Source organism: Numida meleagris, chromosome 6, assembly GCF_002078875.1.
Source record: "Numida meleagris isolate 19003 breed g44 Domestic line chromosome 6, NumMel1.0, whole genome shotgun sequence".
NCBI lineage: Eukaryota > Metazoa > Chordata > Aves > Galliformes > Numididae > Numida > Numida meleagris.
Genome location: NC_034414.1, coordinates 51,069,702 through 51,082,767, shown reverse-complemented (window position 1 = coordinate 51,082,767; position 13,066 = coordinate 51,069,702). Strand labels below are relative to the sequence as shown.

The 13,066-nt window shown below is 38.5% G+C and overlaps 1 protein-coding gene and 1 long non-coding RNA gene across 2 annotated transcripts in view; one reads left to right on the top strand and one right to left on the bottom strand.

Moving 5' to 3' along the window:
* The window catches only part of WDR20 (WD repeat domain 20), a 62,573-nt gene that overhangs the window by 43,931 nt on the left and 5,576 nt on the right, over window positions 1–13,066 (bottom strand). Inside the window, exon 2 of the mRNA XM_021401226.1 lies at window positions 10,915–11,004. Coding sequence (XP_021256901.1) covers window positions 10,915–10,980 — 66 coding nt within the window. The 5' untranslated portion in view covers window positions 10,981–11,004. The remainder of the gene's footprint in view (window positions 1–10,914; window positions 11,005–13,066) is intronic.
* Window positions 26–2,371, top strand: LOC110400905. The gene is made up of 2 exons (XR_002440149.1): window positions 26–428; window positions 518–2,371. It is a non-coding gene; the product is annotated as an uncharacterized LOC110400905 (long non-coding RNA).

The window sequence follows — 13,066 nt, the reverse complement described above, 5'->3', positions numbered from 1 at the left end:
GACTTGGCGAGGGGGGCGGGGCCGGCGAGCGGGTATAGTGGGCGCTCGCCGAGGGGGCGCTCAAGATGGCGGCTGCCGGGACGGGGCGTACAGGGCTTCCTTCTGGGAGTTGCCTGCGGTGGGTCGGTGAAAAGAGAACGAATATCAATGCGCAGCCGTAGTTGGACGCTTCGAGTTGACCCACCACTGACCCGATTCTGTGGTTCTATAAAGGGAGACTATGTCTGAGGTGCCTGCTGTGTGCAGGGCCGGGCCGGGGAGTTGGCTCAGCTGAGTGTTAACTAGAAAAACGGGTTGTCATGTAACCCATGCTGTTGTGAGCCAGCTACATGGTGAAGCAGGTCAATGTCCTTCTCTGGTATAAGGGATGAAGTGGAGCAGAATCTGAAAGGGTTATTTTCCCTAGGGAGGCGAGGCTGTGTCTTCTGGTAACTGCGTCAGCCTTGTGGTTGGCTTAAACTAATCAGAGACTGATCTCTAGCTGTGAAAATGCATCTGACCTCTCCTCTGTTTTCAGGTACCCGTTTCCATTGCTTCCCTTGCATCAGTTCCAGTAATCATGCAACCAAAGGGTGAGTCAGATCAGCCTGAGAAGCACCCTGCGTGAAGAAATGACAAGCAAGTTGCTGGTTGGCAGCTGAGCTGATCCCATCATCACAGCTGCTAGATCCAAAATAAGGAAGGAGTTCGAAGCGTGCAGCTGGGGGAAGATCAGCACAGAGTTAGATTGCCTTGTAACAATGTGCTTTCAAGGTTATTTTCACATCTAGATGATCTGCTCTGATGTAGCTGCTCCAATAGGTGTCCTGCTCCCTCTTTTCTACTGTCACTACCTACTACTACATCCTTTATCAGATGTGGTATTCATCTGACCTCTTAATGAGCCATTTCTGAAAGGTACATGGGTAGAGAATTGAACCTCCTGCAAATACAAGCATATAAGGAAAAAGGTTTTTATGATTAGAGTGGTGAAGTACTGGAACAGGTTGCCCCAAGTTGTGGTGGATGCCCTGTTCTTGAAGACACTCAAGGTCAGGGTGCACCGGGCTCTGAGCACCTGATCAAGCTGTGGATGTCCTTGTTCACTGCAGAGGAGTTGAGCTAGATTACCTTTAAAGGTCCCTTCCAACTCAAATGATTCTATGATTCAAAGGTGAAATGGGTTAAATGAGAAACACTGACTGTGTAAGGGAGGGGGGACAGGAAATGCAGAGCAGGAGGGAAGCAGGACCTCGCTCTCTTTCCACTCCATTGGTTCAATGACAGGAGCCCACTTGGACTCGTGAGGTCTAATGGAATTTATTTTCAAATCAGTTTAATTCAAAGGGATTTAGTTTGAAGCTAAATGCTGCCTTGTTGTTGATCATCAAGATATTAGTACAAAATAGCTGAGAGACAGGAAACAGCTGAAGATCTCCAGGTTAACTCATGCATGATAGAGTATATAACTTAGTGGATATCTGAACAAGTACAGATAATAGAACTGTAATGAGGCCAGGTATTGAATCCTTGCTTGAAATTCTTAAGATAAAGCCAATCAATAATGACCAATAGATCTCGTCACTTTATCAGCCAGCTGCCAGATTGTATTGATGTCCTCTGAGAAGTACATGAAGTAGGTGAGTAGACCTGCAATTATTTTAAGAGTCTTCACCTAGAGAGTGGTTCTTTCATGCAGAAATTTCATGAATGGACTTCCAGAGAGAAGATCAGAATGTTTTCAGTCACAAAAAGAAGAGCAGGAAATGCAAAGATCTCTAAATGATAGTAATACTCAAAACTGACAAAGATTTCACCCTAAAAAAAGAGTCGCTCCAAGTTGACATGCTCAGTATGTCTTATTTGTTACACACTGACAATACTGGCTAGAACGCTTTGAGAAACAAAGTAGGAAACTTTAGTGGAGGGGTTGTGTGGAATGCAAACTGTATTAAAACCATAGTAGGCCACCTGTCACTAACAGAATGAGTGTGATCCAAAGAATAAATGAAGTGAACGTGTACCTGGTTATCAGCAGTACGTGCAGAAAGCCAAAGAAGTGATGTACTGTTTAACATTTACCAAGAAACATCAATAAAAGCTGCTGAGAGATTCCACAGAGAATCCAAGACAAATATTCATTTGAAAAACACAGCTGCAAGTCACAAGAACGCTATTGTACAGCCCCATCAACAATCCTTACCAAACAGTTGTTTAAAGAATGGGAAAAAAGATTACAGTGATAAGCCTTATGAAAAAGTTCTCTGTAGCACTTGTAAACTCTTCTGTTTCAAGAGAACCAAAGATTATAGTTCTGAAATGATCCCATTAGGACACCCATAGATGTGCTGTTTTGTATGCACAATCAATGAATAAAAGTTAGTCAGAATCACTGCTGTATTGTGCCTGTACTTCTTGCAAATGTTTTGGTAAGTTGGAAAGCATGAGAAAAATTAACTAACAGTAATAAAAAAAAAATAGTTTTCTGAGATTGATTTATGCAGAGCATAAATTGGTCCTGCAGCTTTTCAGGCTGCAGTATAAATAGTGCTTTTGCTGGCCTTGAGAAAACTAGAGCGTTAAAACTTAGATGATCCAAGCACAGTTATTAACGAAACTTTTCTATGTTTGAATTTGAATGCTGTCTGTTACTTCCCTGAAAGTGCAACAACTGAGATCAGTGATGCTTTCAGTGATGCTTTTATCAGTGCTATTGAGAAGGAGGAAAAAAAAAAAAAAAAAGGTGACTACACCCTATTCCATCATGCTAAAAGCATCTCTTCTGGTATGCACTGCCAGCAGATTATGAGGCAGAAATCAGGAGCCCATCTCTGCAGTATTTATCAACGGTAGTATGTCTATCATGTCTTGCTTGGACTACTGATGCCAAAAAGAATTTAGATATTTAATGGGTGACCAACTTCAGAGTATCAAAAGCTTTGCAATGTGTTACTTCTTACCAAATTATTAATGTGTGTGAATTACTAGCAGGCACAGGTATACACAGATACGTAAGCAGCACATCTGGACTCCGTATTTGCATTAAGAATTTCTTCATAGCCACTAACACTAAATAAATGTGATAATGCATTGTGATATGTATTACAAAACATACGGGTGTTAGAAAAGCATGTAGGTGTCTACTCAGAATACATTGTGGTTTTGTGCTGTCATCTCTCCCCAAGAACAGAAGTGTGCGGAAAAAAAAATGTCTTCATAGCTTCGGGGGCTTATTAATTAAAAATAAATGGATATCTAAAGAAAGAAAAAAACATTTGTGTTAAAGAAGACAAGGTAAATGATATCTGCTTTGCAGTTAAGATTGAGTGACAGTAAAATCTGTTGTGTCTCAGAATGAGTTCATTTTGCTGTCTGCAGTCAGCTCTCTGAAAGTTATCTCCTAAACAGACTAGCTTACCTCCAGAGTGAAGTCTGCTATTCTTGACAAAAACAATAATCTTGCAGTGTTAGCTAGCCCCTAAATTATGTTCTTTGAAGGTAAGACTCATATTAAGAACTTAATTTAAATTCTGTGGAATGCTAGAGAGACTGGTTTGATAAGCCCGCAAATAGCTTGTGTTTGTAAAATGTGCTGCAGCATAACGTACTTCTCAAAACTCTCTAGATATGGCAGAGCATTTATCCATACATATGGTACTGCTGTAATCCAAGGGAGGAATGACAGAGTTGTGAATAAGCAAAGACTGATCATTGTTCAGCAGCAATAACTGAGTTGCTTACAAAACTGGAATTTCTAGACAGTGATGCTTATCAGTGCTGTAGTGTGAGAAGTTAGTGCCATCAGGAAGGCTAAGAATGCGCCTAAAATTGCAGTCTGCAATAGCCACTCATGTTTGTAACTTAAGCATCAAAATATTCAGTATGTAAATATTGTTTCATTCAGCTGGTTTTTACCGGTGATCGTGTTGTGATTGTACATGTTTATTGATAGGTTTTGCATGTCAGCCAAGCAACTTGCAGTTGGCGTAAGCAACAGCTAGTTAACAGTTAGTCAGCCATGCAAATGAAAAAGAAACCTGGCTGCCACTGCATGATTTAAATCTCCTTTAAGCAGAACAGGAAATAAGGAAGGCTGAGAAAGGTATCCTTGGAAAGAACAGACCATAACAGCTATGGAAAGGGAAGCATTACCAGCCTAAAACAAATTTATGCTAGGTTCCTCAGTCTCCTCCAGGCCATCTACCTAAATGATTATGAGATCTCTTCAATAGCAACTACACTGTTTTTCTGTCTCAGTTTTGCATAGCAGTGCACATTTTCAGTAAAGCTTGCTTGTTAGAGGATGGGTTGTCTGTCCTGACTACTCAACTGCTTACTCCTAGATTTAGCACTTTGGCAGCAGCAAAATTGTTGTGCTTCTGTTTGCTGGCACTCAAACTTGACTTCTGAAGAAGACTGGAGAGAGGATTAATCTAGAAATCCACAAGCTACGAACATCTTGATGAAGTTGTTTTCCTGTTGCTTTGGTGTACTTCTCAATTAGGATCTAAAAGCTTGTCAGCACGTTCTGCATTCTTTTATCACTTTTTCACAAGACAATATTTTCTCAAAGTAAACATCCTGCAGAGATCTTTGGAAGAATGGCTATTTGCTTTCTCTCGATTCTTGGAAGATTCTTCATCAGTGTCACAAGTGCAATTTCAATTCCATAGCCTGAACGACTGCTTCGAATTGTTTCAGTTGAAAGACTGAAATTTTAGATAGATGATATTCTAATGGAACTTTTTATGGGCTCACTGAAGCATAAGTGCTTTGGATGCTGTATAGCACAGGCTGTTCATTCAATGCTGGTTGAATCATTTCACGTTTATAGAAAGGAGAGCTCATTTCTCTGGATTATGTGCTGGCTTCATTATGGTCATTATTATGGTCATGCTCATGACTTTCATTTGCAAGGCAAGGTCGTAAGTTAAATTCACAAGTCTCAGACATCCATCGTGTGCAGAACTTACTCATATCTGGGAACTGGATGATTGGTGAGTGAAACTGTGTAACTGTTTAGACAAAATTTCCCAATACTATTTTTACGTCAAAGTGGAATTACAGTTTTTATGATAGGGATTTTGTGATCTACAAGGCAAAGAGGGATTGGCTCAAGAGAATTATTGCTATGACATGTATTCTTATGTCATTTACATACGTACCTTATAATTTTAGCACACAAAAAATTTAGTTCATAAAAAATTTTCAGCACTGAAGCTTTCATCACTGTAAATGCTTGTGTAACTGGAAGTCTGACTTGCTCCATCTGCAGCGAAACTTGCTCAGTTTCTCTCTTACTCTCTTTCTCCTATTGTAAGTGATGGGATTTTTGAAGAAAGTACTAGTTTGAAAGTTACCTATGTAGACTAGGCTCTTGGGTCCTGGCTTTTCTTGTTCATCTGAAACTACCATCCTTATTCAGCTCATACAATATTATATTCTTAGCTAACTTATACTTCTCAGTAACCATTTAATCAAGTATGCACAGTAATGTGACATTCCTTGTCTTTTGCCTCCATCTTTCTGTGACATAGTGTGACAAAGTGACACGATTTATGTCATTTGCCAATATTTGTTCAGTGGGTTAAATGCCATCTGATGTATATTTGTTCACTATTACTTTTATTTTCTTAAGTAGGTTTATCGTGCTAAAATCAAACATGGGATAGATACATACTAGACATTAATCTGTTTCTGCTGCCATGGATGGCAAAGTGATAGAATCACTTATTAAAGACATGGCAGAATATAAAGAATGTCAATCTGACATAGGCAATTACTTCAATTTTCAATACTAACTTTCTGATCTGATGATTTGACATAGATAAGGACATCTGAGAGATGCAGTGCATGCAGGAATTTACTTTTTTTTTTAATCAGCTAATTAAAACTTTACTGTGATGTCATGAAACTGAATCTGGGAGATGGACTAAGGAGACAATCAGTCATGTACCATATCATAAAGGAAAGCCATATGCATTTGTAAGCTTAAACTTCCCTTTTTATATTTGTAGCTTCATAGTAGTTTAGAGAATTAAAAAAAAAAATCAAAATAAGAAACCTACATATTTCCCAAGACAGATATTGGTGGTGGTGGTGAACTGCTGAATTAGTTAATTTGTTTTAAAAAAATCAAATATTAAAAATTATCAAACTAAAATATCTGTTTTAAATAATGAATTCCCTATGAAGATTAACATTAAAAAAAAAGTCTTCTGGAAGGTTATAACTGCTGTGCCATATATAAAAATACATACTGTTGTCTCATGTCTCTACATGTGTTTCTTCAGTATGACTTGACTTCTATAGAGAATATTTATATTTGTTGTATTAGCCCCATCTGGTGAATTCTAACTGCATTGCAAACCAGACAGAGTTCATGCTGAACTCCCATGTTCCAGCTCTTAGGTGAGTGGTGGGACATACACAGAGACCCACATTCCTTCCTCTCTTTGTCACAGTAGCAGTAGTACAAGCATCAAGGAGGAATCCTCATTAGTATAGTATTAACATAGTTTCTAAGATTTTCTTCTGTTTTGATGGATTTATCTTGCAGGTTATAGTGCTAATATCTTCATTTGCATTCACAAATATGAACAGTCCTATAATGCACTTTAGCCATTCACAAACAGATGTATCCTTCTTTTCTGTTCTTCGAGTGCTCTTCGAGCTGAGATGATGTGTGACAAAGCAGAGTCAATTCATCCATCTCCACTCCTCCCGCAGAAGATTTAGTTTTATTTTTTGGAGACAGTTGTGATCCACTTTGTGTAATCACGAAGGGATGACAGCCATCGGTGGGCTCCTTTCAGAGGAGCTGGTAGTGGTCCTGGGCAGCCTGCTCTCAGTGATCCTCCCTGAGCAGGGGGGCGGGACGAGATGACCTCCAATGCAGTCCTTCCTGTCCTTAACTTCTCTGTGATTCTCTAAGTTTAGCTTTTACAGAATGATATATATTTGTGCAAGATTGATCCAAGTCAACATTATTTTTAGTATGTAGCATTTTACATAATTTCTGTAGGCATAAAAGTAGTTTTGAAGTGCAGAATCAGGATGTTTGTTTCTAGATAACAAATGAGAAGGCTGCTTGCTTCGAACATATGGGTTAGTAAACCCAGTCAGCCTTTGATATACAATATATCAAATTAATGCACGCTAAGTACTTGTCCAACTGGAAGTCTGACTTGCTCCATGCTTAATAAGTCTTACTCAGTTTCTCTTTATGCTCCCTCTCTCATTGCATGTCTAAAGCAAGTGATGGACTTATTTTAAAAAGTGTGATTTGAAGGTTATCTACATAGAGTAGACTGCAGAAAAATGAGTGATAACAGTCAATCTTTTACTGCCAGACCTAGCTGATGAAGATTAGTTGCTCTGCTAAGGCAAGTTGAAATGTGGCTACAGTATGTTTCTTTCCATCAGTTCCCTTGGAAAATTCAAACATAATCTTGTCATAACATTTTAAATCATTCTAGGTAGCCTAAACCAGAATGTGTTCCATCTCTTGTCTTCTCACAGCTGTGGCGGGAGAGAACTGTGGACAAAGTAGCGCTAGCTACTGGTGAGACGTAACGCTCTCACAGCCTTCGTTCAAAACAGGTGAATAAAGCGGACTTTAAATATACCTTAAATAGGAACATTAAATAGAAGCATACCCTAAATGGGAACTCTACACATTTAGATGCTTCCAGAGGTAGTTACCTTTAAATGAGCAACAGGAGGGATTTTACAATGTGGTGCGTCCCTTCAGTAAAATGTATTCCTTAGCAGTCTTTTTCTGACTTGAATGGAATATTCATTATACCAGCTAGGCCAGTATTTCTTATTCTCCCCCACAATCTCATATGTGTTCATTAAATTAAATTATGTAAGAGCATTCCAATACAGGTAATTTTTCTGCTAAAGGAGAATGAGAAGAATCTCCAGTGTCTGTTTTTCTGTCATAACTGTAAAATTTAAACTCTGTAATGTCCCAAAATGCAAACAGGAAATTAATTAGTGGTAATAAGCCAAATCACATGATTACTTTTCTTGCCTTACGACATAACCATATCAAAAAGCTTACTAAATTCCTCCTGATTAAACAATTACTCATCTTATGCTGTCTTTACCTTAAGCAAGAAATTAGAAATCAGAGAATGCAAGTCCAAAATATACAATAAGGTATTAATAATACATCTGTAACAACAATTATGCTTTTCTGTCTTTCACTCTCAAAACATACATCCAAAATCATTGGTATTTTTCCAGTCAGTTTAAAAAGTCATATGCCAACGTTAAGTTTGTATGTATATACACACAATGAGTTTTCAGTCCTGTTTACCCTTATTAACACTAAACCTGCACAAACTCAAGAGCAGCCAGTGGATGAAAAGAGAAATACTTTTGCCTTCCAGGCTGAAATAGATGCTCATCAACACTTTCTACTTCAAAAAGGAAGCCTTTTTGGGGGAGCCATTTTGCAATTCATTGGATGCATTTAATCTAGATATTATTGTGACTCAGCTAGTAAAATACAGCTGAGTTCCTACGTATAGCCTGAGGATGCTCCAGCCTTCTGATTTTGTTGTGGTTTCTAAAATAAATCAGACTTGTGGCCCTTATTCCTCTAGACTAGCTGGGTCCTGGGCACGCCCCACTCAGTGAGCACAACTGTATTCTGACCATCATGTATTCAGGCACAAGACAACTCAAGCTGACTCCATTACCACTGTGAATTCTGGCACCAAAGCTTTCACAGAAACATTTATCATGCTGACAGCTCCAGGACTGGTCTGTTTGAGCTCTGATTCTTCTCTGCCTTTGTGTCTACAAATGTGACTGGGCTCACAAAGCAAAAAGATAGGCAGTATGTATATCACCTTCAGTGCAAGGCTCTCTTGCTGTCATTGTTAATAATGATAAATGATTGTGAATTGAATTCACTATTCTCTGTCTAGTAGCTGATTAATGTCAAGTGTGTATGTTGCAAAACAGAGGTGGGAGCACAGGTGCACAACAGAACAGTAGTTCTAACTTTAGCAGCAAATTTGCCCTGGCTAGGTAATAACCGTTGACTGAAATTCGTGTAGCAAGAGAATAAAGATAGTATCACACAGTACAACACCGCTGCATTTCAGTTTCAGTAGGTTTAACATTTAAAGAAAAAGGTCAAGCTTAATAAACTTCTGACATATAAACTCATTCTTAAAGTGCATGTGTTGCTTTATACCGCTGTACTTCACCAGGATTCTGAAAATTGGAGGAAAGTGAAATGCTGTAATTTCTGCAGTTGTTACATTTATTGGATCACAGAATAGTTATAAAACATGAGTTCATCATTCTCAGGTAGTCAATAATAGTTAATATATTTCATAGTAAGAGAATCTTGATCCTTAATTTCAGAAAAAGTTTACTGTTTGGCCACCTGTGCCTACTAAAACTCTCAGATTTCATTCAGGGGATACCTCTGTACTGCATAACGGAGATTATCTTAAATCCTAAGGAAGACCAAAGACATTATATGGAAGAAAGGCAAATCAAAGAAATTGTGAAGGAGCATTCTCAATTCATCAGCTATCCAATTACAGTCTTTGTAAGCGTCTTGTTTGAGATGCTAATAGTACACACTTGGAAACACTAGCTGAATACCTAATGTCCTTGCAGCATTCCCAGATGCTACTAGTACAGCAGTAGCTAAGCTGTCTTTGTACTGTTAGCATTAACATTTACAAGAAAGACTCAATATTATGTTTGTGGTAATTTCTAGATTTTTTTTCCTAATGATCATTTTGAGACTTTTATCTATATATTTATACTTTTTCCAGTCTAATCTATATGCTGATCTTCTCACTTAGCAACTCAGAGGATATCTTATAAAACTAACATTTATGCTAGTGAGTATAGTCAGACACAGCTGGTGCTTTTGTTAAAATCTGGACTATTTGACAATGAAAATACAGATTTGTAGCTAAACATCCTAATTATGTAACTAAAGCAATACACTTTGAATATATCTTTCATACTGATATACCTTAGAGCTGTACATTTAGGGTTAAAGAAGAGGTCTGGTTGACAATGACCAATGTAGTAATTATGTCTTTTAAGCAGCAAATTTATGGCTCTAGCTCCCAAATCTACAACAGATGTGCTGAAAGCAATTTAGAAAAACATTCTGAATACCAGGTGCGTCAGGATTATTTCATGAATGAACTCCATGAAAATGCAAAGTGGAGTTGGGAATACTTTTCATATGACCTACAGTCCTAAAAAGCATTGACATGCAGGGAAGTCAGTTAAGATGGAAATAACATGCAAATTAAAGAATATAACAGGGGTGCAAATGCAGAGGTTTCTAGTGAAAAAAATAGACCACTGTAATTTTCCATCTTAGACAACTAAGGAGAAGGTAGCAAAATCATCGTGGTTATATTTGGTATAAACTCAAAAGTGTATTTCTATCAGATAAACAAAGTTGAAAAAGTTCTACAGAACTACGGATAAGAGACAGATATTTCATTTTGACCAAATGATCTGAGGAAACGTCCAGGCTGGATGTGGCTCTGGGCAGCCTGGTCTAGTGGTTGGCGACCCTGCACTCAGCAGGGGTGTTGAAACTCAATGATCTTTGAGGTCCTTTTCAACCCAGGCCATTCTATGAAACACATTTTTAGATAACTCACTAGAAAGAGCAGCTATGCCCTGAGAAAGAAAAACCATGAAAAATCTCTTCTAATATCCCAGTCCTTTACTGCTCCTTCTTGCAACTCAGATTTGTAGGTCTACTCTAAAAGAGACCAAAAGAAACAGACAGAAAATGCATTTGATGATCTTTTTTTTTTTTTAGTTTTATTTTACAATAAAGAACTGTTCTGGTTAAAGTGAACTTGCCATTTTTATTTTAAACACTAGGCAAACTTTATAAGTAACTTAAATTTAACAAAACAAACTTACTTTCACTATTCCAGACATATCTAATCCTGATAATGTGGAGATGTAGATGACCTGGCCGTTCAGCATCTGAAACGATTTTTTTTTAATAATCTGTGGGAGGAAAAAAAAAAGAGTCAGAGATATCTACTGGCAAGCACTAACCAGCACTGCTCTGATTTAGAAATAACCTGGTGACTTCTAATAACTCTAGTCTGTCCTACTTTTATAACATAAAGCACTGTAAGGCAGCCGCATTATACTGACATTCATATTAACTGGCTAAGAATACCCTCAGCTCAGCTGACTGCAAAGCAGGATTTCAGTATAAATGGCAAAGTTACTTCAGGAGATTTGCCTCACTGTGGCAGGAAACATCACTTTGAAAGAGATGAAAACTGACTTTCCCTCTAATTCACCGTGCCTGTTTCCCGTAGCATAGCCTACAGATAAATTTATGTATGATTAATCAAGTACTCATACAGTTCTTGACAAAATTTCTCAAAGTACGTATTCATAGTCAGCTTTAATCAAGATTATTTTACTGCTACTATTCTTTCTTCAGCATTATTTGGAGAGAAAGCTTAGATTCAGGGCTGTCCTGTTTCCTTCTTTCCCTCTAAGAAAGGCATCTTTTGATCTGACACAGAAGAAAAATAGCATTAAGCTGCACATAAGCAGAGTGTTCATCATGGATAGATGTGAAGACTTAACCCGTGATTATGTGCAAGCAGTCCACAATTTTAGAATCTTTTTTTTTTCCTTTAACAGTATCTGCAATAAAATGAAAGCTCTAAGTCTGAAATATGAAAAAAAATCTATCAACCAAGTGCTACAGATTCCACGCAGAATCTGTCCTGTGACAGATTTAAATTAATTTCTTTTTCTTAAAAGTATAGAATGTGAAAGTAAAGATGATATCCTATGTCTGAAACACTAAAACGAATCAACTTTATGGACCTCTGTTTTAAATGCCAACAACGTCTCCTGTGAAACCGAGCTCACACACTTTTAAATTTTTGTGATTTCTCCAAGCTTTGTTGAAACATGCATCTAAACTACAACCTTTGCTGTCATACCAAATCCAGTTTTTATAATCTGAATATATACAGGGAAAATGCATTGGGTTATTTCCACCCTTCTTGATTTGGCTCTGTTATTTTTCTAGTGGTGTGTCTTTCCCATCACAACAATTTTTAATATCTTCATGGTATTAGTCGATGCTCGGCTGAGCATGAGCCAGCAGTGTGCCCAGGTGGCCAAGAAGGCCAATGGCATCCTGGCTTGTATCAGAAATAGTGTTGCCAGTAGGAGTAGGGAAGTCATTCTCCCTTTGTACTCAGCGCTAGTGAGGCCCCACCTCGAGTACTGTGTCCAGTTTTGGGCTCCTCACTGCAAGAAAGACATTGAGGCCCTGGAGCGTGTTCAGAGGAGGGCGACAAAGCTGGTGAGGGGTCTGGAGCACAGGCCTGATGAGGAGTGGCTGAGGGAGCTGGGATTGTTCAGTCTGGAGAAGAGGAGGCTCAGGGGAGACCTTATCGCTCTCTATAACTACCTGAAGGGAGGTTGTAGTGAGCTGGGGGTCGGCCTCTTCTCTCTTGTAACTAGTGACAGGACGAGGGGGAATGGCCTCAAGTTGCACCAGGGGAGATTTAGGCTGGACATTAGGAAATACTACTTTTCTGAAAGAGTGGTCAGGCGCTGGAATGGGCTGCCCAGGGAGGTGTTTGAGTCACCGTCCCTGGAGGTGTTCAAGAAACATTTAGATATAGCATTGAGAGACATGGTTTAGTGGGGTTATTGGTGGTAGGTGGATGGTTGGACTGGATGATCTTGTAGGTCTTTTCCAACCTAGCTAATTCTATGATTCTATGATTCTATGAAGTCTACAATCTTGTCTGAAGCTTCTTAGTCAAACCACTTGCTCTCTGGAAGAGTTTTCTTCTCCAAGTTTTTTCTCCTGAATTAGGATCTATTGCAACTTATGCCCATGAATGGAAAGAAAAAATCTTAACCATAGATATATTAAAGCTACAGCTGCAACCATACCTCTTCTTACAAAGCTAACATTCCTGTTCCTGATTGCTTATTGCTTTAAAGGTGTTCTGATTATTATGGCATTCTACTGTCATTCTCCAAACCATGTGAATATATGTACTGGGTTTTTTTTGTCTCG